General features: G+C 42.8%; 1 protein-coding gene across 1 annotated transcript in view; it reads left to right on the forward strand.

The window, feature by feature from the left end:
* The window catches only part of agap3 (ArfGAP with GTPase domain, ankyrin repeat and PH domain 3), a 130,103-nt gene that overhangs the window by 56,865 nt on the left and 45,738 nt on the right, over positions 1 to 27,500 (forward strand). The window contains exons 2-9 of the mRNA XM_048259638.1: positions 1,677 to 1,735; positions 5,144 to 5,231; positions 9,423 to 9,508; positions 10,669 to 10,810; positions 12,287 to 12,421; positions 14,905 to 15,032; positions 15,538 to 15,693; positions 21,613 to 21,696. Coding sequence (XP_048115595.1) covers positions 1,677 to 1,735; positions 5,144 to 5,231; positions 9,423 to 9,508; positions 10,669 to 10,810; positions 12,287 to 12,421; positions 14,905 to 15,032; positions 15,538 to 15,693; positions 21,613 to 21,696 — 878 coding nt within the window. The remainder of the gene's footprint in view (positions 1 to 1,676; positions 1,736 to 5,143; positions 5,232 to 9,422; positions 9,509 to 10,668; positions 10,811 to 12,286; positions 12,422 to 14,904; positions 15,033 to 15,537; positions 15,694 to 21,612; positions 21,697 to 27,500) is intronic.

Below are 27,500 nucleotides of genomic sequence, written 5' to 3' on the forward strand. Positions count from 1 at the left end.
ACGGGGGATGAAAGGATACTTATTGATTGCAAACCTCTCCACTCATGTTTGACTCCCAGATGGCCTGCTGGATGCTTTTCAGCTGCTGGCCTGTTTGTCAGAGATGGCCTGCTCAATTAGTGTAGTGTGCAGTGGGTGGTGATGTCAGCTCTAGTGAGTGTTTCACTAAGGAGAGTTGCCAGCCTTTGCTCATTTGTAAGGTGAGATTGATGCTAATGATGACTCCACAGCCTTAGCAAGCTACTGGCTCAATGCTGAAAGAGCAGACAAAATGTGCCGCGTTGTAATAGAGAAAAGCCTTGGAATCAAGTCTGTGTTATCGAAAGCCTTTCTCGAATCTGAAAATATATTTTATATTTTATATTTTATATGATATTTGATATTCTAATGATTGAAGTTTACCACAGGTCACCCCATTCGTTTCAGCAGCACAGCAAAGAGCAAGTGGATATTTACCAGTGTGAACAGCAGTAAATATAGGCATAGGCGCAGGCACAGTGTTTGCAGACAGGCCCCAACATGTACCGAAAGACACGCTGAACCAGCTGCTGATGAATTTGGGTTTGGCTCTGATCACTGGCTAATGCTACACACCCCTCCTGTGAAAGGAACCAAACGGATGCACACTGGTCGTAAACAGCATTATTGTTCTCAAGACATCGCTTTAGGTCTTTCTGGCTGACGGGACCTATCTCAGTTCAGCTTAGCTCTGGTTATTAGCAGCATTTCAGAGGCTGTGATCCCTTTAGCTTGTCATTGGAATCACTCCTTGACTGCTTAGTACTCATCTCCCTAACAACCACCTCTCAGATGGTATCAGGTGACCCATTACTCAGACGTCTGCAACAGGAAGGAAATGTTTAAGTGTATTAGGTTTCTGGTTTATGTCATGTTTTACTTGAATTTAGTGAAGTTGAGAGCCTCACCATTGTAAAAGGGGTGGAATTTGACTGCAGTTGGAAGGCAACAAGCCCAGAATATCCTTGTAAAAGCAACAATGCCTCTTGAATGAAAATATGGTGGTGTTGGGCTTTGAAGGCGTCCTCTTGTTTTGACTGCGGCTCATTCATGCCCTTGTCTGAGTTTCTGTTAAAATGGTGGATAGCTCAAGGCTTTCATTCTAAACACCTCGTCTCAATGACAAAAACTCAATGAGTGACACATCCTGTTTATATACATATGCATACAAGACAACTGGTTTCAGCTCCTGATGGAGTGAACAAAAAAGTTTTGGCGTAATTCATGAATTAGAGGAACATACAGGTTTTGAGCCCTCACCTCCAAAACTGTAGGCCTAGCTACTTGCTTTCCATGTCATATATTATAGTTATCTGAAAAGGTCCTGGCCTGGGTTGGCATGACTGTTATGATAGAAGAAAATATAGAATTTACCAAAAGGTCACGATAGAAAAAGCTGTTTGTGATGAACAACATGGACCTTTTTCTCCCAAGAGTGTGCAAGTGGTGCAACTTGACCTTTCTTTGCAGACCTTCATACCTTCAATTGTTTGAGCTAATCCTGAACATCTTTTGTTGAAGATGTGTACAAAGCAAAAAAGCATCTCTGTAGGACTGTTCATTCTCAGTAACATCAGGTTTATATGGCGGTCTGTCTTACTCTCCTGTGTGTTAGCTGCACCTATCATTGATCTCTGTTCTTTCTGTTTTTCTTTCAGACTCCTTTGTCAACAGTCAGGAATGGACATTGAGTCGGTCAGTACCAGAGCTCAAAGTGGTAAGTTTTCTTAAACTTAAAATTAAACAATGTCAAAATTAGGCAGTTACACAGATATGTTAATGTCATCAAATAGAACATTCTGGATTTTATATTTTGGTGTAGCGCAACCAGATATCATTTTATGTTTGTTATAGTTTGAGCATGAAATCCACCAAGAATACTTCTTGGCTGTGAATGAAGAAATTTGGACGGTAGCAGTTTTGGTCATGAAAGGGAAGTAATGGATAGGAGAATTTCCGTACCTGTGTGCAAACCTGTGAATGAGCGATAACAAGCTTTGGCTCCCTGCATCACATCAACACACATTTATTGTGTTTGAAGAAGATGAAACCTTCACATGGGGGGAAAATACTACTGAGGCACTCAGCTCTGGCCCAAAAGCTAAAACAAATTCTGCATACTAATGCATATTGTATGATAATTTAGCTACTTATGAATGTTGTTGTAATTGCATTTGTTATTATTTACACATACTCTCTTATGTAAATAAGCTGTACAATGTAAAATGGAAGGATGCAAATGAGGGTGAAGTAAAATATCCCCTCGGTCATACACTGTAGCACATAACCATCACATTCTGCCATCCCATGGCACCATGCTGCCTATAAGATCATTCACCCTCCTCGTAGAGGAACAGGCAGACATATTTGGAAGCAATCCTGGTCCTGGCTGTTGACTCTGTATTTTGCCTTTATGGCTTAACTCTTGGCTGGGTTGCACAGAATACATAAAGAACATTAACTATTGCTGAATAGCTATATACTGTACTTCTTAAAAATGCTATAAAGATCGGCAGTTGAAATTAGATAAATGCATTCAATAAAACAATGAGATGACTGCTCAGCAAAGCTGATTTTTCAGTCATATCTAAGCTCCACTATTAAACATAAGTTAGTCGAATGAATGCCATGGTTATGAGTTACAAAATGCCATGGAATGTGAAGCATGACCTTTCATTTTCAAATTCAGTAGAGTGAAAGATTAAATCTTGTGATCGTCGTAGTGTAGTGTCTTATCTCAGTCAGTCTGTATACACAGTAAGGATTGCTACTCTATCCCCTCTCACAGCTGCCTCCAGGTCACACCCTTAAACTAACAAAGAGCATTAACTTATTGTCTAGATTCACTTGGCCTATCTGTACGATCACATGCATTCTCTGCCACTTTTCTCTAGTCTATGTTATTACTCATGTTAAAGTTACGGCTCTCCTACAACAAGACTCTATTATCCGTCTTAAGGAGGACTTGGCTGTGTTGGATCTGTTTTGTCCTCCTCCAACTTTTAAGACTGCACACACAGCTATCTCCTCTGTAATTAGCACCAAGCGTACACTTGGGGCCCACCCACGCCCTCCGGCCTGAGGAGAGTGAGAGGGGAGGAGGCGTCGTGGTGCGGTGTGGTGTGGTGCGGTGTGGTGTGGTGGGAGACCTGAAGAGTAGGCCGACTGCGTGTTGGAGTCTGTTCTCCTTAGACACGCGGGCTCATCCACCCCAGCCTGTGGGAACCACCTAGGTTGACGGTAATCCTGAAAGTGGAAAAGTTACATGCCCCCCTCCGCCCCACCCCACCCCCACAAGTCTGGCTTTGCTGCCCACCTCTCCCCAGCCCCCACACACCCTTCCCCCGGGCACTGATGACTGTGAAGAGGGGGGCGTGGTGAAAGTGGGTTTGGTTGGATGCAGAATCTTTACTCAGCCTCGGATGAGTCTGCTGCCAACTCTCCAGCTCTCGCATGCATGTCGTCATGCGATCATGGAGCTTGGCGCTGTAGGGTTCGCTCTATGCTGAGACGCATCATTAGTGTTTGCCATTGTTCTCTTGTTGTGGGGAGTCGTTTTGGTCATCAGATGGATGTTTTGGGTTGAAGGGTGTTAAGCCATCTTGTCTCTCCCTGCTGTGTTTAGGCGTTCAGGGACACACTTCATTAGAGACTACAGCTGCCTAGAGTGTCTGCTGTAAACAGTGCAGTTAAGTGGACTGACTAGAGTCAGAATGCAGCGCTTCACACAGAAGCACTTGCATTTGTATCGTTAGCGCATATGTTCCTTATGAAATCCAAGCTTTATGGTGAAAACCTGGCCACTGATTATTTGAAGTCATCACTTTCCAAACTAATGGCAGAATTGGAAGTGGCTAAAGGGTTCTATGTGAAGCTCCCTGTGTGTTGCTGGAATGTAGCAATTGATTAAAGAACCCCTTCATGTTAAACCTAATAAATCTGACTTTATCTCACTTAATTTAGAAAGATACTCAATATTAATTGCTGATGGGTTAATGTGATACTACTACCCGTAGGCTGACTCATGGTCATAGCAGTGGATCCCCACCATCTGTAGATGAGTGCCTCCCTTCTCTACTTATCACATGTCGCCACTGCCAGTTAATTTGGGCATTTTCCACGAAATGGAAATCGATCCCCCAAAAAACATGGGCCAAGTCAATGGCAGCCTTTGACTAAAAACCTTTACAAAAATGTCTTTAATCCAGACTGCAAATCATTTCGCGACCCCTCCAATATTTTTGGCGACCCCCAGTTTGAGAACCACTGTACTAGTCTAATGGAAGTCCAGATGTAAGTTTCTGGGCTGGAAGCATCCAAGATGCTATCAGCCCAGAAACATACATCTTCACATTATCAAAAAGAAAAGAGCAAAAAAAGCATCCTATTGCTTCAGTCACTGAGTGGCCTCACTCTTGTCTCCTCCTCTCATTCTCTCCAGCTGCTTCTGAGGAGCTGTGACCGGTAGGAACACAGTCGGTCAATGCTGTCTGTGTGCCACTTGAGCAGTAGGAAGCTGAATGGGTCAGAGGCACATCAGCGGGGCAGGAAATTGGCAGAGAGAGGGCAACGATTTTCGGGGGGACAAAAGTAGCCTGGTTGCTCAGGAGAGAGGAGAGGGTTTTTTATTAGACGACTGTGATTCTGTGATTCCCTCATTTCCCAGGTAGAGATGGCTGAAAGTGATGGGAGCAGGGGAGTTAAGGGAATGTGAATGTGAATGTACAGATGGCCTTTTGCTGGTTCCCATCTTGTGAAACTATGCTAATGTATTACTATTTAAAAAACTTAATACACTCGATACAAATCTTGAGCACTGTGTTTCAGACTTACCCCAATTTTTCAGTTTATGAACACCCCAAAGACCCCTTTTTTGACCAAAGCTGACGGTGACTGCATGCCTAATGAGAGATTCACAAATCTGTCACTGGCGCACTTATCAGGGTTATGACGTAAATGCCATTCGTTCTCAACATTCTTTTGTTCCCTCACCTCACTGTCAAAGCACAGGCCTCCAAATGCAAAAGGTCAATGTGCCATGGACAGAACATCGGTCGCTAATAATAGCGTCCTGTCGAGAGCTTGTCGGATGTGTGTGTAAACATTGTCTGCTGTCGTCTGGCAGGGCATCGTGGGGAACCTCTCGAGCGGGAAGTCGGCCCTGGTGCACCGCTACCTGACAGGAACATATGTTCAGGAGGAGTCACCTGAAGGTAAGCAGAGCAACCTGGACAAAGGGGGGGTGGGGGGTGGAATAAACCCGCAGCAGACGGCTGATGCACCTGACCCCTATCTGACGTGTGTCCGTGCTACAGCCTGGGGGTGGGGGTCTGCTGCTGTCCCTTCAGCTGGTTGGACAACCTCTCAACAATGTAGCTGGAGGAACAGCCCTGAACTTGACTGTGCCTTTAACTCCATATGCAAATGTCAATAGTGCATGTTTGAGAAATAGATAGATAGATAGATAGATAGATAGATAGATAGATAGATAGATAGATAGATAGATACTTTATTGATCCCCATATTCAGGAAATGGGCACAAAGAAGAAGTAACACTGTGTGTGGGTAAGGACGTTACTTTGAGAAGTGTCCAAGTTTATGTTTTGCACAGGGAGAGTCAGAGTGGTTTTCAGTGGTCTCATCTGAGATGAAAGGAGATAGTGGAGATAGTGAAGGCTGTAAGCCAGAGTCCCTTCTGGGTTTATAGAGGAGCTAAGCTAAGATTAAGCTGCCGATAGGAGTCAGAGATGGTGTGCTGTTTTATACACAAGTCACGTTGTCTTGACCGTTACTGAAGATAAAATTGGAACTAAGGCGATTTTGAAATGTGAAATTAGGTTTGAAATGTTGCTTGAACTTGAGGAATTTAATGTTCTAATAAACCAATCCAAATGATTAATGTATTTAATCATCTAAGTGTGGTTTGACTACCCAACTAAGCCTTTTTCTTTTGGAATTTCTAATGTCCCTAGCTACTGGACAAATGGCTTCTAGCAATTAATCTGAGGTATCTACTGTGACCCTTACAATCACATTTTCCCACCTTAGAAACAGATCTGTGCTCGACATTATCGTTCCTTGGGTGTTTCTCGATGTTGTTTTCAAAGGGGTGCTGATGTGAGGTACGAGGCGAGCTTTGTTGAATCATTGCTTTGGTACCGATTGCCTGCTCATTCCCTCATTACTGCGCTACTCATTTGCAGGCTGAGGTTTTATTCATGTACTCTGGAAGATTTCTTTTAGTTAGTCTTGACGGAGAGTAATTTGACTTATCATTCCCTTCTTATGTGTAGTAGTGTGACTGTGAAGGGATATTGTTTTGTGGAATGATGGATGGCTTCAAATTAACTTTTGTTTTTGTTGTCATCTATGCCTTTTCTGCTGCTATTTTCACACATCAGTTGGTACATTGGCTCTACATATCTTAAAAAAAATGATTCATACTTTTGTTGTAATTTTTTTAATATTCTAACAGTGTTGCTATGACAACTGTAAGTGTGTCCTGCCGATATTGTTTGTGTGTGTGTGTGTGTGTGTGTGTGTGTGTGTGTGTGTGTGTGTGATTCCATTCATATGGTCTGGTGTGTGTGTATATGTGTTTGTTATATCATGCCATATCTTCAGAAGTCTTGATCCTGTGCCATGAATATAAATACCTTTATTGCAGGCTTTCTGTGTAAACCGCTTGCTTGCTGTACAGCCCAAAGCTTCTCAAGCTTCAGATTCTCTCACCCGACTGAGGGGTGAAACGCATAATCCTTTCATAATAAGGCTTTTTGCAAAATGACTTTTCCTGTGTTGGGGGATTAAACTCCAGTCCTACAATCCTGTTGAATCCAGGTGAACTACTGGCAGTACTCCAAACATGCTGTAGTTAATGCTGAAGATTATAACAAAAACAATGCACTGTTCTTTTTTTTATCTGAGAACTGATGGTGTTTTAAATGACAGGAAAATTAGGTCAGGCAGGGGTGCATTTGATGCTGTGTTACTCACTCAAACTGACATGATTGGGCGAGCCACACAGTACAGACAGGCTAAAATGGCTGATGATGAGTCAGGTAGAGAAATTTGGATGTTTGTATATGACTACCCATGACATCTGCTTTGAAGATACTTTCTGTGGCAGAAATGGGTTTGCCAGCATTAGGCCAATTGATTGTTGTGCTGTTTTGTCTTCATTTGACTCAGACGATAACTCTGCAATGTAAGAAAGTGGGGTAGTGAATTGTAAATGGCCTCATTAAAGTACAAATAGATATGGACTTCCCTATATAGTGCTTATTTCATGATTGTTCAACAACTGGCTTTCATAAGCCATGAACCATCTTGAGTACTTCATTGAATAATGGTGTCATTTCTCATCATGGAGCCATTTGTTCAGTTCGGAGAAGGAGAGGTTGGGCCAATCTGGTTGAACAAAGTGCCTGGAGTGCCAACTGATGGGCTGTCAAAGGTGTGTTTGAAGCAAGGGCAGTGCTTTTTGTTTGAGAATTCAGACACGCCCTATTAAAGTGGTGCGCTGCTGGAAACCTGGGTCATGCTGCCTTAATGAAGCAATAATAATGATGGTTTTAATGTTAGAAACATTAATGTTAGACAACTGTGAGTTTTCATTGTGTCATGTGATGGTCATATGAGGTATTAATTTGTGTAGGCTTAGAAGTTGATTATAATTATGAAGCACTTCACATATCTAATGTATTTGACAGTAATTGTACCATTTAAGTGTATATACTGACTACAGAAATAGTGTTCTTTGATTAGTAATTTCTTAGGCAATTACTGGCAGTAGTGTTGAGTGTTGCAGTAACCAGTCCCACATATGGGCAACACGGTTCATTTTCATAGACCCTCATACTGTAGGTTCTGTTTGATGTCTTTTCATAACTCAGCCTTCATCTTAGTTGCTTTATTAATGCACTCTCTTTGTTGCCAGATTACGCAGCTCCATCAGTGAAATCCTCCAGACATGAGAATACCATCAAAAGCTGCCGTTTCCTTTCACCACATACAGAATTAAGTCGAGGCAGATGTCTTTCATTTTTCTCGCCATTCGTAGAGATGAGAGAGTGCTGCTGTCTGAAATTGATCTCCCCTCCGATGCCCATGTCCCATGTCTGTCCCCGTTCAGATGTGTTAAAAAAAATCTATTTAATTTGAGCTGTCCTCAATGGGCTGTGGGTTTCATCAGGCTGTGCTTTTGGAGCCTGTGGCCAAGGAAGTGGAGACAAAGATAGGGGAAGAGGCTGGAGGCCAACACACTTTTCTTGAACGCAGACACGAACAAAGGGATGAGATTTTCTCTCTCTCTCTGTCTCTCTCTCTCTCTCTCTCTCTCTGTCTTTTTTCTGCAGTTTTTACTCTTCATTCTGTTTGGGATTACTATGTAGATTATCACTTCATTGCATTGCGGTGGGAGATGTTTTGTTCGTCTCTGTGGTGGAGGCTAAGCGAGCTCTTTGGCGACACATCACTCACAATGGGATTACAAAACAAAAAGAATCCTGATTCAGATAAAACTCAGAGAAATTGTGGTTCTTCGGTGATCGGGGACTTAACACCCAAAGCTGTGAGCACTGATGGTCTCCTTTATATCTTTCCAGGATATATTTGGGTATATATCTTTGGCGATTGTCACTGCTGAGCGTATTCCTCCCACCACGCACATGTCTTTGGCTGATGCCCTGCTGCGAGTGGGTGACTAGTGGGAAGTCAGAATATTAGGCCCAGAGGATGGGTGCCCAGCTGGACAAAAAGCACGAGCCACCCATCAAAATGACGCAGAGCTTGTTGCGTATTTTTACAACCCATTTCTGCCTTGCTTTTATTCTTTCTACTGACAAGTGATTCCACAGGTCACCCCGTCCATGCTTGGACTACTTTGTGGTGTGATTTGAGTCATGGCCTCTTAAGGATACTAAATTTAAATAGCGTCTGCCATCCGCCCAGCTTCATTAGGGGCCAGTGGTCACTAGAGAAGGGGTTGCCTCAGTTACCGACTGTTGTCATGGTGTTATGAATGCTTTGTGCCTGAGTGCTGTTACTGCTGCTAGGGTCACTAGGAGAGGATTGTTCGGCAAAAAGGTTTGGAATAGATGGAGTGTGATGGATTTGAAGAAAAGGCTCCTCGTTAAATTCATTAAATGAGCTGGTTCTCTCAGGCCAGCTCACACCTCAGCAGCAGGGAGGAGGCATTGACGCCTCAGCCATCTTGAAAATGCTTTCCTTTTGCTAACCCATTTAATCCAGATGCCTTGATGGATATTCTAAAGATCTTTTGACGTTCAGATCTTACTGAGAATATGTCTCTCTGCTCCTCTTTGTCATTATTCCCCTCACTCTTTTACTCCTCTCCTCCTTCTCCTCCTCTTCTCATCTCCCTCTCTGTCTGTTTCTCTCAGGGGGCCGATTTAAAAAGGAGATCGTTGTGGATGGACAAAGCTACCTGCTTCTGATCAGAGATGAAGGAGGACCTCCAGAGCTACAGGTAGACTTTTTTTTTTCTCTCTCTCTAGTTCAGTCATTTTTCAAAGTCATTTTTGAACTATTGGTACCTCACCGAGAGTTCAACAAAAACACTGATTCTCCCAATTAAATATTAAATTGATTTTGAAAAAGCTCCGATAACAGCCTTATAAGTGTAGCCATGTTGGTACTAGTCATTAACAAGGTCATTATCAAGGTGTAGTGGGGATAGGCATGCTGCAGTCCTTGTGTACATGTTTGTCTGCATGTGTGCGTGCATGCGTGCCGAAGGTGGAAAGGAGAGCCTGTGTGTGCCATCTGTATAGCTGGTCTTCACGAGGAGTAGCAGTCTAATGAAAGTGGCACATTTAGCTGCACCAGTGCAGCATGCATCATGTGGGGCGTGGGCTGTCTGTACACTGGCCTGCACCCCCAGTGGAAGTTAATGGGGAGCTGTATGTGCCTTTGGTGGCCCTGGTAATTAGACTCCTTAATGAAGGGGCTCCATTACATATCTCCCCCGCAGGTGGCTCAGGGAAAACGCTGGGGCTTGAATTCTCATCATCACAACTCCACAAACTTGACTAGTGTGTGTGTGTGTGTCTCTCTCTCTCTCTCTCTCTCTCTGTCTGTGTGTGTGTGTCCGTGTGTGTGTTAAAAAAGTAGAAGTCAGATTAGTACTCCTAAATTGTGACAGGCATCTGCTGTGAGTTGTCGGCATCAGTTAAGGCCTGTGGGTTTGCTCCAATGTCTCTAGGAGTGAGTAGGCACCGCAGTGTAATAAACTCACTTGATCGATGGCACTGTTCATTCAGATCCTTTCTGTAGGAATGCATTGGAATTAAGCACAGTGCTGGTGCTGCAGCTACACTGCCCTCCACTGGTGGTCAATGGAAATACCTTTGTTTTCACATAATTTTAACGGGCTGCTGATTACTGATTTGCATGGAAGCAAGGACAAATGTGGGTTTTCTGAGGGAAGCAGGTCTGCATATCTGTGTTTAATATAAATCATGAACAGTGTTATATTATTATTGTTATTATTTGCATTCTTAGTGGATCAGGTTTGCACATATCGTGAAGCAGTGTTTTATATCAGAAGTGGCTCTACTTCAGTGTAAATTACACAGAGCATTTACCATGTGATGATGTGGTGATGTTCCGTCTGCCTGTCTTGGACAGTTTGCTGCCTGGGTGGATGCTGTGGTATTTGTCTTCAGCCTTGAGGACGAGATCAGTTTCCAGACAGTCTACAACTACTTCCTGCGTCTGTCTAGCTACAGGAATACAAATGAGGTGCCCATGGTGTTGGTCGGTACGCAAGGTAAGACATGCAAACACACACCCCACATGACAACATGTCAACAAAGCTCACTACAGAATATATAACTGATGTTTCAATTGAGTTCATTGATACAAAACTGTAAAATGTAGGTATTCCACAGTGTGTACCATGCATTATTTCTACCAAAGTTGTAATAAATTAGCAATTAATGTAATGACATCTTAGAATAAGTATTTATTTAAATAATTAGCTATATCCAATGTCTCTCTCTCTCTCTCTCTCTCTCTCTCTCTCTCTCTCTCTCTCTGTCTGTGTGTGTGTGTCCGTGTGTGTGTTAAAAAAGTAGAAGTCAGATTAGTACTCCTAAATTGTGACAGGCATCTGCTGTGAGTTGTCGGCATCAGTTAAGGCCTGTGGGTTTGCTCCAATGTCTCTAGGGTGAGTAGGCACCACCAGTGTAATAAACTCACTTGATCGATGGCACTGTTCATTCAGATCCTTTCTGTAGGAATGCATTGGAATTAAGCACAGTGCTGGTGCTGCAGCTACACTGCCCTCCACTGGTGGTCAATGGAAATACCTTTGTTTTCACACATAATTTTAACGGGCTGCTGATTACCTTGCATGGAAGCAAGGACAAATGTGGGTTTTCTGAGGGAAGCAGGTCTGCATATCTGTGTTTAATATAAATCATGAACAGTGTTATATTATTATTGTTATTATTTGCATTCTTAGTGGATCAGGTTTGCACATATCAGAAGCAGTGTTTTATATCAAGTGGCTCTACTTCAGTGTAAATTACACAGAGCATTTACCATGTGATGATGTGGTGATGTTCCGTCTGCCTGTCTTGGACAGTTTGCCCTGGGTGGATGCTGTGGTATTTGTCTTCAGCCTTGAGGACGAGATCAGTTTCCAGACAGTCTACAACTACTTCCCTCGTCTGTCTAGCTACAGGAATACAAATGAGGTGCCCATGGTGTTGGTCGTCATGCATAAAGGTAAGACATGCAAACACACACCCCACATGACAACATGTCAACAAAGCTCACTACAGAATATATAACTGATGTTTCAATTGAGTTCATTGATACAAAACTGTAAAATGTAGGTATTCCACAGTGTGTACCATGCATTATTTCTACCAAAGTTGTAATAAATTAGCAATTAATGTAATGACATCTTAGAATAAGTATTTTCTCTATTTAAATAATTAGCTATATCCAATGTCTCTCTCTCTCTCTCTCTCTCTCTCTCTCTCTCTCTCTCTCTCTCTCTCTCTCTCTCTCTCTTTCTCTCTATATATATATATATATATATATATATATATATATATATATATATATATATATATATATATATATATATATATATATATACATACATATATATGAATTACAAGGCTGTTATTGACCTTTGAGTCCATGAGGAAGATCAACTTATTGAGTCATTCATATCTGCTTGTTCCTATGGTCTATGCCAATGTCACATAAGCTGCTATTCTGTCTCCTCAAGATGCCATCAGCGCCACCAACCCCAGGGTCATTGATGATGCTCGTGCCCGGAAGCTCTCCAACGACCTGAAGCGTTCCACATACTACGAGACCTGCTCCACTTACGGCCTCAACGTGGAACGAGTCTTCCAGGGCCGTGGCCTTCAAACTTGCCTTGGCCCATGGAAGGCCATTTCAGCAATTGTATCTGCCATGCTTTCAGGAGAACCTTGGTGGTGACGTAATTCCATTCACTCCATCTCCTCTAGAATGGACCATTGAGCACTACACGGCATAAGGATGTTGCTTCTTCTTGCCCCATTTTAATTCATATTTGCTTGTTCACATAGAAAGCCCATGCAAGGTCACTTTAGAAAACCCCAAGGCCTCTTCCTTTTAGTTTTTTATTAAAGACCATCTTGTCTCTTCTCAGAGCTGCTTGGGTGTAGGGGTTGGTAGTGTGACGAAGGGGGGTAGGGGGGTGGGGGGGTGGGGGGGTGCTCAGTGCCATTGTTTTGTGATGGCATCTGGAGTTTTCATCCGATTCACAGTAATTGCATCCTGAGGCAGCATTTAAATAATGCAGAGGTGCTGGCGCCTCATTCACTATCTCACACCAGCTCACGCTCTTCTAGCGAGTAGGGGCCGTCAATGCTTTGCCTTTTGTTTCTCGTTTCATCCCTCTCTGGCTCTTCCCATGTCTCTCTTTCTCTCGATATCCACAGCTTTTTTATTCTGTGGCTGTCAGTAGACCATCCTACTCCTATGAGCGCAATAGTCTTTGCAAGTCTCCTCTACTTTTTTTGCCATCTCATTGCTGCCATAAATGTCTGCATTGCTCCTCCTCTTCTTGCCCTTTGTCTGTCTCCGTCAATCTCTCTTTATCTCTCTCTCTTGATCACTCTCCCTCTCTCCCTCTCCCTCTCTCTCTCTCTCTCTCTCTCTCTCTCTCTCTTTCTCTCTCTGTCCTCTTTTCCTCCTTTTTGTCACTCAGCTCACTCATGTTTCAGCTGTCACTTCAGCCCACCCAAAGCCTGGTGAAGGGGCTGTGGAGGCTAACGACTGCTCTCTCTGTCTGCATGACAAATCAGCCACTCGGACTGCTTAGTCATGCTGTGCTCTCTACTCTACCTCATGCGATTTATTCTGCTGAATGCCATATCATTGCAAGTAGGGAAGTCAGCGAAGAGACGTGGCGAGTGTGGGAGTATGTTTAAATGTCATTTCGAAGAGGTTGGAGAGAAAAAAAATGTACCATGCTATTGTAACACAGTGTTTCTGGCTCTATTTTATTGATTCAGTGCCTTCTATTGCAATATTTATTTCTATTTTGTTTTATTGTGGTGCATGTGCCCACACTGATCACATGGTCCCTGAAGTCCATTAGATGACCTCGCTCTTCTCCTGTGCCACAGTGGACATTGGAAACGAAGTTAGAGTTGAGATCAATTTACTGCACAGACTCTCTGTGTGTGAAATGTAATATAATATATGAGAAAAACTTGCCATATTGTAAAATGTGAGAGACCGCAATAATATCATCTCATCCAAATATTGAGACCATATCATATTATCGCCTTTGTGGCAATTCCCATACCTTGGAATTAGGGTTAGTTGGTTTGTGCTGAATCACTGAGCTGTGGGGTTCTGCATAAATTGGTACTTTCATAAGCCCAGTATCCAGAGCCGGACAGTAACTGAGTACATTTACTTGAGTACAGTACTTGAGTACAATTTTGAGGGATCTGTACTTTACTCAAGTATCATTTTTGGGGAGTACTCATGACTTTACTCAAGTACATTTGAGAGGCAAATATTGTACTCTTTACTCCACTACATTTCTATCCATAACTGTGAGTACCCGATACTTCTTCTACAAAAAAAGGGAAAAATAAAAAATCTCGGAAACCCTCAATTTGTTGTTTCCCTCTCAAACGTGATTGGATTGTGCAGGCGCCACTGATTGGGACAGCTTATCAGCAATCACCTTCAGCTGTCCGCCAAAGTCAACTCCATGGTCAGATTTAGATAAGAGATGAAACCATGGACGAAACAATTGATGAAGACGCAGCGGGAATGTGCCAACCTGTGGCTCCACCTCGCCAGACTATTTAAATTTTCTGAACAAGTTAACGATAGTTTTCGCTTCAAGTGTTTCAATTACAAAATAGTATTTTGTATTTGAAATACGTGTTTTAAACGCATGTATTAGAAATACTGCCCATCCCTGGCAACATGGTAAAAAGATGAAAATGACTTGATTTTACTTTCAATTCCTTTTACATTCTCCAAGGTATTAACATTAACATTTTTCATAACTTCATGTAGGATGTTTCTGTAATAACATAAATGTAAGCACTGTGGCAGTGGTGATGCAATATTTAGAAAATGTAGGCTACTCTTGTATTCTTGATACTCAAGTACTTCAGTACTTTTACTTAAGTAGACATCTGACTGTTGTACTTGTACTTGAGTAAAATATAGCAAAGGGTATCTGTACTTTTACTCAAGTAATGAAGCTGTGTACTCTGTCCGCCTCTGCCAGTATCATCATGAGACAAGGCATGAGTTAAGTCCAAATGCGTGCGCATATGTGTGTGTGTAACAGCTGTGCGGTGTCTTTCCTCCTCTGACTTGCAGTCGCCCAGAAGGTGGTGGCCCTGAGGAAAAAACAGCAGCTCTCCATTGGCCCATGCAAGTCCCTCCCTAATTCCCCCAGCCACTCATCTGTCCCCGCTGCGTCCATCCCTTCTGTCCACATCAATCAGGTAAGCCCCCTTCACCCTTCACCACCCCCTACACACATACACACACCAGGCAGGTCAGGGGGTTGTGTGTATTTTTTTTTTTGTTGCTGTTTTTTTTTAGAAAATCCATATACATTAAATACTGTAAATGTTGCATGCTTTGAATTTCTGTAAAGTAATGGTCAGTCTTGAGTGTTTTTGTGTAGTAATGCTTCGCTCATGTACTTAGAGCGGATCTTGTGCCTTGTGTGTTGCTGTTTATCTTGCAGTAACAGTAAATTCTCCCTTGCCTTCATTTTGAAAACACCATATGCTTTCTGCTTCATCCAACCCATCTCCAACTTTCTCTCTCTTGTTTTCTCTCTCTCGCTCGCTCTCTCTCCCTCTCTCTCTCGCTCTCTCTCTCTCGCTCTTGCTCTCGCTCACTCTCTCCCCCACATCTTCATCTCTCTCCACCTCTCCCTCTCCTGCTCTGTCTGTGTGTGTGTGTGTGTGTGTGTGTGTGTGTGTGTGCGCGTGTGTGCAGGCGGCTAACGGTGGGGGTGCCTTCAACGACTACTCGTCCTCAGTGCCCTCCACGCCTAGCATGGGCCAGCGGGAGATGCGGATCGAGACCATCGCCGCCTCCAACACGCCCACGCCCATCCGCAAGCAGTCCAAGCGCCGCTCCAACATCTTCACAGTAAGTATGCGACAGCTGATGCAGAGCAACACGCACTCGCACTACTAGAGGGCTTGGCCTAAGAGTTTTTTCTGGGAGGGGTGTGCGCTGGGGGAAGGGCCGCGAGCCCTGACTGATTGACCGCCACAGAACCCCCCCCCACCCCTCCTCCGCCCCAGACGCCCCTGCCACCGCGCCTTGTCTCGCCTCGCCCACGCCTTGCCACACTCCTGCGCCAACCAGCACCAGTCAGCCTCCGCTATCTGGGGGCGCCGCAGCCGAGCTCTTATGTCTTTAACCAAAGCCGCCCTCCTCCTCCTCCTCCTCCTCCTACGTCTCCTCTTCCTCCTTCTCTTCCTCTTCCTCTTCTCTTCTGTTCTCTCCTTTCCTTCCTCCTCAAGAGTTTCAAAATGTCCAGCTCCGTACTTCAGCCCCCCTTCCCATCTCTTTCCCTCGTAGACACACGCACGCACGCACGCACGCATGCACGCTGATGGAGTGTGGAAAACAAAACTAAATGGAACAAGTGAAAGGCAAGGGGATGAACATAAAAGGAACTCCCTGATGCGGAGGGGCTGCACTCTTCATGAATTTCAGTCCTATGTGTTGATCTTTTTTCTTTTGTTTTTTCGCTTCTTTTCTTATTGTTGTTTTTATTTTTGTTTCTAAAGCACATTTGACAGCGGTATGCCAAGGGGAAACTTTGATCCCTTCCATTTGATCCCGCTCGGGTGAGAACACCCATCGACCCCCTTCAAACTCCCACCCCTACTCGCACCAACAACCGCACACAGGCCCCTCCCCACCCCCCTGTCCTGCGCTGCCTTATCCCACCAGCACATCACCCCCCCTTCCCTGCTCTCTCTGCACCCTCTCCTCTCCACTCCATGCATCTGGAGCCTAGCCCTGGCACTAGCTGGTGTCTGCTATGGGACAGGCGTCGCATTGCATGCCCCCACATCTCCCTTCCTCCCTGCTCTTCCCCTCTACTGTTCTGGCGGCTCGGTACGGCGGCCGAGGCGGATCCGCTGCTCTCCTCTCTTCTCCACTCGTCCCTTTGCCTTGTGCTAGCCTCCCCTCTCCTCTCCTCTCCTCTCCTCTCCTCTCCTCCTGTCCTGTCCTCTTCTTCTACCTCCTTCCCTGCCTGTAGGTGGTGAGTAGCCCCGTCCACCACCAACACCACCACCACCACCACCACCACCACCAGAGGCACGAGGCCGCCCAGGTGCCCATGCCGGTGCCCGTCCCCGTGCCTGTGCGAGTGATGGAGCCGCAGAAGCACGCCACCTACCCGGTGTGGGTGCCCGAGTGGCAGGCCGAGCGGGAGTTTCAGCTCATGACCTTCTGAGAGGACACAGCCGGGTCCAGAGGGCTGGGGGAGCACAGTGGTGCTCGGAGGGAGACAGGGAGTAGAGACGGAGGATAGGGAGGGAGGGAGAGATAGAGAGGAGAGGAGAGGAGAAGAGGTGGGTTGGGAAGGGGTGGGAGGGGCGGGGCGGTGGCCTTCAGGCCTCATCTGAGCACAAACGACACTTCAAGATTTAAGAACAAAATGAATGAATGAGTGAATGAGTGAATAATAAAATAACTTAATTTAAAATAATATTGTAATAAAATTGAGCATCGCCCTTGGTGGAAATTTAACAAAAAAGCAAAAGACTAAGCCCCACCTGCTTTGTTGTAGTTTTATTTATTTAAATTACTGTAGACATTTCGCCATTTTGAAAGAAAAAAGTAATATGCAGAATTAAATAGTACCAATATGCTTCAGGCAGTCATTATGCCAGTTCCTCACTTGTATTTCTGTGAGAAATCTGTCAATACCCCATTTGTCTGATGCACCGCTTATGATGTGAACCATATATACCTGGGTATTTTTTATACTAGTCAGTTTGTTGTAAGAGTGGCCTTAATGTTCTTTAAGTTAATTTGGACACCACACAATGTTTTAGCACACATAGCTTATGACATAAAGCAAAGCAGCAGGAATTACATGCCAAATTACAATGCAAAGCTGACCAGTAACTGTTGCTCCACGTGATTTATTTTCAACTTGCAGATCAAATGTACTATTTTATTTGATTACTGATTATTTGTTCCAAATCTACACATAGCACATAAAGCATATTTTGCATTCACTAAACAAATAGATCATGCAAAGCATGCATTGCTAACATGAGCAAGTAGGCGAGTATTACCCTGTAGATACCATTCAGTCTCTCTACACACTATTGAACATTTTGTATCCTCGTGTGTACTGTTGCTCACAAACCCTGTCCATGTCTACAACAACCACTAGATGTCAGAGCAGGATAGGAAAAGAAAATACTAAAACAGTGCTTCCAAGGATACCGGATGGCCCTAGGCTCTCCCATTTGCCTATTTCTTCCCCTTGTCTCCAGAGCTATTCTTGTTTTTACTTGAGTCCCAGTACCCATAGATGTTCTCAATTTTGTTCCTTCTACCAGTCACACTTTACCTAGCCTCCATGGCAACACCCCCTCATGTCGCTTTTTTCCTTCTTTTGATATGAATCTCTGCCTCTTCATATGGAGGAGTGTTGGAGTCTTATTAAGTCCATATCAAAAACAAAGTGAGTAGAAGAGAAGGAATTTTAAGCTAAACTCTCTTGTTTTTGGTTAATATCCCTAGCCTGGAAAATCCAGACCCTGATAATTTAGAAAGATTAAGGGTCTGGCCACGAACAATGTAATGGCCCAACTCGAGGGGCCGCAACAAGCATGCATTTAAAAATCTCACTGCACGCAATTGGATAACACTAGACCATGTTTACTCTGAATGATTTCGGACTTCGACGCAATCAGATAACACTACGACCAATGTGTACTGTCCTCCAACGTTACAGCGCTGTCTTCATCAGTTTAGCTGGTTCCCCGGAATGCAAGGGGAAAAAGTAACGTGCATCATTGATTATTGCCAGAGTGTCTCGCAGAGACAATTCCATTGTGCTCTCGCGAGAACTCTGGATTTCTAGGGTATAATATCCCCAGATTCGTTCCTCAACTTCATGTCAATCCTGCCCTCTTGCCTCCCATCAACAAGGGCTCTCCATCCCCTTCTGAGTAAAAGAGCCCCCTATTGGGAGGAGGCCACCAGTGTTTGGAAAGGAGGCTAATGCCTCTGCCTGTGGCACCACAAAAAGAGTTCAGAGTTAAGCATTAGTTGAGGGCGGAGGGGGTGTGTGTGTGTGTGTGTGATTGGACCCCACCCCTCCCCTCCCCCATGTGCATGTGCCCTGGTGAGGGTTTCACTAGGCAGCCATTTTGTTACCCTTTGACAGTAGGGAACACCAAACAGATACTACAAAGGCATTTTGCTCAGTGGTCAACAAAGACTGTCCATGTTTGTTTGTTTTTATTGAGAATCGGCAGAAGCAAAGCCTTCAGTTGCACTTAAGGTAGCGTGTGAGCTCGAAGCTCCTGGACTATCACTCGAACCCTTGCACCCCAAACCCTAAATCCCACCACCACCCCTAGACCCCCATGCTGACACCCTATTACCCTCCCCTCCCCTTGAACCCCCCCGCACCCCCACCCCACCCCTGCTCTCTCACTGTGCTAAACCACACCTTTACACCCCTGGGAACATTCTGACCATGAAAAGGACAGACCCAACATAAGACATTACATCACACTGCCTTTGCCATAAACAAGCACGAGGACTCTAGGACAACACATGCCAAGTTGCTCGCTGTCACTCATTGTTTTCTACTCTTTTCTTTTTTTCTTAAACTGACTTCAACTTTCTTTTTTGCCTTTTTCTGTGATGTCAGCTCAATTTCTGGCGGGAAGTTGAGCGTCTAAGTTAATGTAAGGTGACCTATGTAAAGAACACTTAATGACAAATGCAAGGCCAAAAAAATATAACCATGCTACGTCTGTGCATTGTTATAGTTTTATTGCTGCATTAATGCATAGTTTCCATCATTTACGACAGTTTCAAATTTGCATGGTGGTTGGCCAGAACTGACCATCAATGTGGATACACAAGTGTCTGCTCCAACATTGAAGCTCAGTTCATGCTAACTTTTGCTTTAGTCATGCAACCATACCACTAACCAAGCTACTGCATAAGTAATACACTGGACATGTTTCTTTATTACTTTTTTAAAACATTTAAACTAAATTTTGTCAAACTTGTGCGTTCGTTTTAAACTATGGTTGATTTTTTTGGCCTTGTGGCATTTTATGGCAGGTTAAAAAGAAACAAACTTGAAAGGATAAAAAGCCAAGTCAGGATGTTTTATGAAGGCCTTCATAAAAATAGAATAGGGAAGTTGAAATTAAAGAAATTAAAGGAAGGGGTATGGCATTATTCATGATAAGTGTTTGCAATCATGGTTTGCACCGACCTGTAAGAATGTAGTGTCTATTTGTGGTTTCTTTATTTGTTTTGGTCATACTTTTTATTTTTAATAATTTATTTTTAGTTTATTTCCGTAAAGGTTTTGTGTCCAAGATTTATGAACTGTTTCAGAATCACTTTTATATCATTCAAAAAATTGACATAGACTGCTGTATATCTTGTATGGAATTTTAATTACATAATTGTATTCTATAGAAAGTATATTATATACCTATATGAAATATATAATACATGGCGCCTTTTATTGTCCTATCTTTCTTTTGTGGGAACTGCAATGTTTGGCTAAGCCTGTTGAATATTTCAAAAGTGAACATGTGACTTGAGTTGTATGGTGTCTGTATAGAAAAAAACAATAATAAAATGTTGAAAAATATATCAGAGCAAATTTACTTTTGAGCCCAGATCTCAATCCATGGGTGAGTGGCCATATTTCATCCTGTTCTGAGTGAGCCCATCCAGTCGTCTTGTATGGTTGGTGTGACTGTTGAGCGATGAGGTGGGTTGGGTGGGTGGATGTCGGGTGTCTGGTTGTATCTGTTGTGGGAAGGGGTGGGGGTGGTGTTGTGGGTTTTGTCTGTTCTGTCTGTGATAACCAATTTCACATGTTTGTTGTTTTCCTCTCTTTAATGGATGTTCTTTCTTGGGACAGCTTCTTGGTGACCGTGTGTTTCCAGCTACTGTGGACCTGCACTGCACTTTTCCATGTGTTGTATTTCTGGCTCAGTTATTTGATATGCTCCTGATGAATCATTGACCCTAACTTTTCTCTCATGTCTGCTTGGAAAGGTCCAGAATTCCTAACAATGTATTTGTTTGCAGGGGACTGTCTGACATGTCACATGGGTGTCCTGCAAAAAATGACCATACTAATAACCTTTCTGTTTGTTCTCCTCCTAACTCTAACTTGTATGCTTACCCTCCATGGAAATTGTCAAATGAGTATCAATGAGTTGCTAGATGTTAAAAGTCAGGGTACCTATACAAAATGGCCATTTTGAAGGGAGGTAAAAATAGTTGAAGTGGGACAGTCCCACAGTTGGTCAGGGTTGAGTCATGACTCTTGTCTATTTATTTGTTTGTTTGTTTGTTTGTTGTTGTTTGGGTATGTGTTGGGGACGTTTCCTTTCTGTTTTGTTCTACTTGTCTGTCCTGGTGTGTATTCTCTGTGCTCCCTGTTCTTGCTGCACGTCAGTGTGCTGCTTTGTGTGCTGTCGTTTGGCCTGTGTGTCCCTTTCTAAGCCTCTCAAGATCAACTTTTTAATTTTATTTTATTTCATTTATTTTGATTTTCTATTTAGTTATGTTTTTTTATGAGTTGTTTCACACATTGAATTTTTACTTCTCACCACAACATCCACTCTTGGCACCTATCTGGCTGCTTAACATCCCCACACACACACACACACACACACACACACACACACACACACACACACACACACACACACACTGCTCATATTGATCTTTTTCCTCTCCTCTACTTTTCCCTCCTTCTCCACACTGAGTGTCAGTAGAATGCTCTCATGACCGACTGACTGTCTTGTTTCCTTGCAGTCGCGGAAAGCCAGTGAGCAGTCAAAGAGCATTGACAGTAAAACTGACAGCATAGGCAGTGGAAGGGCCATACCCATCAAACAGGTGAGTGGTGCTGACACATCTCTTTGCATTACACAGGGTAAGTACACCCCCATACTGCTAAGTCATGTGATCTGACTAAATACCATTGTGCAGTAGTTGGAAGAGTTGTATAGTTTGATGACCAGTGGCATTTGCCTACATGAGGTAACAGCGCACTGCATTGACACAGTCACTCCATTCTCATTTAGAACTTTGGAAAGGAGGCTGTCAGTCATTGTTCTTAGTGCATGCATTTCTAGTTTATTCATACATACTTATTATGTATGACTTGTGATATCACAATAACATGTGTGGTCACTGGTAGTGGTCATTTTCTCTAGGTCATTTTCTTCTAGAAGATGCATAAAGTGTGAGGTACATATTGACTGCATGTGACTGCATGTATAGCCCATAAAGTGCAGAGAAGCATTGGGATGTTGCAGTGCTCCTCTCGAACACCAGAGGCCAGTGTTGATCTGTGTTTTCAATTAAGACTAGCAATCAGATGTTAGGTGAGAGAGCGGTAAATTGTCTCGTGGGTAAGTTGACTCACTTGATTTCTCCAAGGGAGCACAATCCCGAACTGCAATCTACATCAAATCTGCAATCTAGCTGCATTTTGTGAGACAACCGCATGACTCAACATCTTTCTTACCTTAGCACAGCTCTCATTTTTTTTGAGTATTTGCATGAACTATTTTATTATTAGAAGTGTTATTAGTATGTGATTCTATGCTCTTACTACAGTCCTAAGTTGAACTAGCCTTGTGATTTGGCTTTAATTACGGGTAATTGAAGTGAATCACAGTGACCATGCAGGGGACAAGCTGTCACATGTGATGACTATTTAAAACCCTAGCAGATTTTCTCCCAACTTCTAGGGTACATCACTAGGGTCATTTCATTTGGTTTATTGCAAAATGGTTCAGCATTTGAACATCTTCCTATGTGGGCAAAGAAGAGAAGCAGCCGGTACAGACAGGAAAGAACATGTCTTAAGTCAACTTTGGGAAAGAAAGAGGACAACAAACAATCAATTTAGCATTCCATCACATTAACCATGCAAACGATTCATGATCAGATGAGACTAGTAGTGTTTCCGGCTGGTCTGTGTTGAACAGATTTCAAACAGCCCACCAAAGGCCTCTGGGGTTCAGTGATACAGATACAGATACAGCAAAAGGCCCATACTACATAGACTACCTCAGGAGAGGCCGGAGGGAATTTATTTTTTACTAAAATTATTACTTTGAGTGATGCTGGCAGACCAAACCTCTTCCAATGAGTCCTAGATGTAGACACAGTCATTATTTTCACTTTAAGGCTTTATTTGGCATATTGTTTTCTCAAAGGTGATTGATCACTTTTTATGTTCCAATATGGTGTTGAATTTAATTTAGGGTAAAAGATCAAATAAAGCCATGTACACAATGAATAATGTGTAAAGGAACACAAAATATTATATGTCAATACAATTAATATGAAATATGTGCTCAAGATTAGGTATTACATTTTGATGTTGTATCGTTCGCAGTCATTGAGAGAAAAGCTAAAAATGCTGACAATATGCCCTGCTCTCACTTACTTCCAAATGCAAGATTGTCATGGTATGTTACAGCACATATCTGGTGCATTAATCTGTGTTCACATGATGAGATAAATTGTGGTCATTTTTCAAAGTGTGTATTCATGACACTGAGGCGTCCATTCACTACTGGCAATAACCCCTAGATGGCAGTATTTGATAATTATTGATTTAGTGAACTAATTTCCTTGATCAGTTATTATAGTAATCACACATTGTTGAACATAATCATAGATTGTATTAGATTAACATGGTTAGATAAAGTCCAGTTTTAGTAAGCCAAATGCATTGTCGTGAAATCAAAGTATTTTTGAGAGTATTGTTTAGAAAGTATTTTTGTTCAGTAAACATTTTACAGTCTTCTGCTTTTTACATATTTAAGGAGATCCCATTGCACATGCTTGCTAAATTTCAACAGAGCACAACAAAATTGATAACTCAATTTTTAAATGTATATTTAAACATCATTAATATAATCCCATTTTAAATATTATAGAATCTTAAACCACAATATGAAATATGGCCCAAATATTAATATATGTTTCATATTTTAGATTAGATATTAAATTGCCATTCTGTTCTGTTGTCATTGAAAGTCTGTGCCTCTTTTGTCTTGTTAATTCTCAGTGAGTTTTTGTAGCCGTCATTTGTCTCAAGACATAAAATAATTACATATAATTAAATAGTAAACTTGTATCACATAAAATTTCGAATGCTCGAATGAGGGAATAATAATGTGGCACAATTTGTCACAATTATTTATTTATTTATTTTTCAGTTTACAAGTGCCAATCTTTGAGAGGAAGTTGATTTGGAGTGTACTGATTACAGATGTAGTAGTGGTAGTGTTAGGGGAAGGAGCCGTTTTCAAATAGCCGTTGTACAAAAGTCCTACCCCCCTTCTCTGCTGAGTGGTGGGCTTATTGTCCATGCCATTACCAGGCATTGCACTATGAATTGCTATTATTATTGATTGTATATAGTATTGGTTGTTTCATTAATTTGAGAGAACATTCAAGTGGAAAAATTAGCTGAATGAAGTAAAGTGAACATGCTATTATCCAGTGAGTATATTAGTGGATATGCCTGTATCAGGCCACCAAACTCAGGTGAATAGTGGCTTGGTGTGTAAGGTGATGTGTGTTGGCCTACATATTGCTTTTGATAACATTGAAGGCTGAGAGGATAGTTCTCCCACAGACATGTCTTAAAATAGTTAATTACAGGTCAATAGTAATTTAAATTTGTAATCTTACTCACAATTTATTTTATTAGTTTGCACATGTTCTGTCTGATAAAGTCTAAAATCAAGACCGTTAGATGACAGGATTATTTTTTTTTTCCCCCCAGAAGGCCTACAAACAGTTTAAACACCACCTATCACTATCACCTATCAATTAGCCTAAACTGTTCTATGTGTGGGTCACTTCAGTGGTTTGCTACTGAAAGCTTTTTGCATTGCAGTGTGGTTGATTGAGGTATCATTGAGTTTTGTTTTGTTGGAGGGGTGTGTTTGCGGAGCAGAGGCACGGGGCTGCTGTGGGTCTGGAAAGTAGCCGATTGCCTGGCCAGTCAAATGCACAATCAGGAGGATCAAAGTGTCAGTGTGAGCATAATTGCCCCCTACTGGGGTAATTACACACTCTCACCCACCACCCTACTGCCCCTCGGGCCCCTCCTTCTGCTCCCTCCCAGGCCCCTCTGTAAAAATGGTAAATAAGGACAACAATGCACTTGGGTACTAGAGGACTGTCCACACTGGGCTTTTGTTGTGAGCCCTCCGAAAACCATACACCCCCCTTCACCCCCACCCCCACAATTCCTCTGGGCTCCTCCCCACTCCTCTGTCTCTCACAATGGGGTAGGCCATCACTTAGCCACCGTGGCAGGATGCAGCTTTATTTATTTTCTCTTTCTGGAGTGTCACAGAGCCAGGCAGTGGAAAGCAGGACTAGGGTAGAAGAGGGCAATCTCCATCTGTTTTGTGTGTTTGTGTGTGTGTGTGTGTGTGTGTGTGTGTGTGTGTGTGCTCTCACACTGAGCAGAGTGTCAGAGTTCCAGGGCTTTATGGGTGTTTGTACAAGACCTGGGACCTGGCTCCACAGTCAGACCACTGACACAGCATGAACTCTCTGGAACTCTCTGAAAAGGAACGTCAGTGAGGTTGACTGTTCATGTGCCCAAATCCCAATGCTCTCATGTAACGCCACAATGGAATCTGGTAACACTTTACCTGGATAATCCACCCGCAGAGCTTTTTTGGCGATCAGAAACGGATGGTCAGAGGCGTAAAATGTATAGGCATTAACGTTGTGGCCAGTCCACATTCACTAATTTAATGGCGCGATTATGTGATCAAACGTTGGGACACTTGGCGCAAAAAGGTTGTTCTTATGTTTCTTAATCAGTCATGGGTGTGTTTTGGCGTAACATCCTTTAAACCATCAACGTCATTACCTTTAACAGCAAGCAGCGTGACTTCAAACAGCACATTGGTATTTTGATAGTTTGATAGTCGCATTTGAAGGAGTCTGCTTGCACGCGAGACCGTATGGAACAGGTATTCCACTAAACCATGCTTTACTAAAACCTGTTTGTGACTAGCAGAGTATAGCCTTCATGCCTCCGCACTCGTCTATTATTTGAACTCATAGGCAAAGTGAAACTAACTTCACCGTGGTCTCATAGTCAACGACAAAACACTTCTACAGAGTTAACTACTTTCACTATTGATTGACAAGGTTACCATCGAAATCCTGAAAAAAGCAACACTTACCCCAATAATGTTCGAATGATTAAATAAAAATTCTAGGATATTTATCCTGCAGAGGAGTTGCTGCTTACATCTCGTGCATCTTCAGCTGTGCTTTATATGCGCCTTTCGCTATAGAACAGGTTTTTCTTGGTCAGAGGCGTAATGATTTTTAGAGGGTGTAAGATAGCGATTTTTGGATCATGCACCAGACCACTCCTGGGCGCAAGGTTTAATAAAAGTAAAAGCAATCTGCTACTGACTGAGTGTTAGATAAGAATAAGCTTAAGTTGCGCTTTGCACCACCTTGCGCCGGGTGCAAGGTAGGGCCTTTAAGTTCAATATGTAAAATGGTTGTTGAACAGTTACTGAACAGCACCTTTATCAGCCCAACCCTTAACCTTAACCTTACCTTGACCATAAATTGTAGTTAAGAGTGTCAACAGATTTTTTAGAGATTTCAAAAAAGAGGACAATCCAAGTGAAGTGTCATCTAGAATTCAAGCCAGAATAAAACCGAATGGTACACACTAAAGAGTCAGAATACAAGTTGGATGCGGTATGCTGATTATAATTGAAACTGCCCGAAACCACAGTAATCTCATCACTGCTGTGACTGATGGTTTACATATTAATTTTGCATTTGTAATATTGATTTATTCTCCTCCTTCTGCTGTACAGTGGGCGGGGGAAGGGGGGGTGGTGGTGGTACGTGTGCGCTGATTACATACATAGATATGCACCTTGTTCGATACAGGACACAAGGCATGGGAGAGATTTGCTTGTGAAACATGTGATCATCACTGTGAAGAAGCTTGTTGCGACAGGCCATTTCTCAATACCGCCATTACGTCAATAGAGTCAGAGTAGGAACACGACTCCCATTTAAACAAATCAGGAGTGAATAGGCCATTAACGTTGCTTGATTTGGAAAGGGATTGTTGCGCTGGATGGTCATTTTCTTGGTTACGTTAGAGGCTAATGCATCGCATAAAGCTCTGTAATGAGCCTGACAGCTTCCTGCTCCTGCTGGATACATGTGACGATTATCTGTACATATGAAGGAACATGTGACGTGTGTGATTGCTGGATTATTTCAAAAGAATGGTTCAATGACTGGCATTTATATATCAATGTTCTGTAATGTTTCTATGTATGCTAGGTGTCATATAGGCCATACAAAGTCTGTGTTTTCATTACTAATCACATTGCAGTTATGAGGTTTCAACACAGTCCCATAAAATCATCTGTCAGGCAATTACATCTCTCTTGGTCAATAATGTGATGATCTCAGATGGCCAACAAGCACATTGAGTTGCAGCATCTGTATAGCAATTAGTTGCTGGAAATGTTCATCCTGGCGTTAGGCCTCCGTGTGTCTGACTGCCCAGTGGCAGCAGAGAGTTAGTTGACACTGAAGTCAAAAAGCACCTGACAGAGCACATCCAGCAAGTGGCTCAGTACGGATGTTATAATTGGCCTTTACTC

This window comes from Alosa alosa, chromosome 1 (assembly GCF_017589495.1).
Source record: "Alosa alosa isolate M-15738 ecotype Scorff River chromosome 1, AALO_Geno_1.1, whole genome shotgun sequence".
Taxonomy (NCBI): Eukaryota; Metazoa; Chordata; class Actinopteri; order Clupeiformes; family Clupeidae; genus Alosa; species Alosa alosa.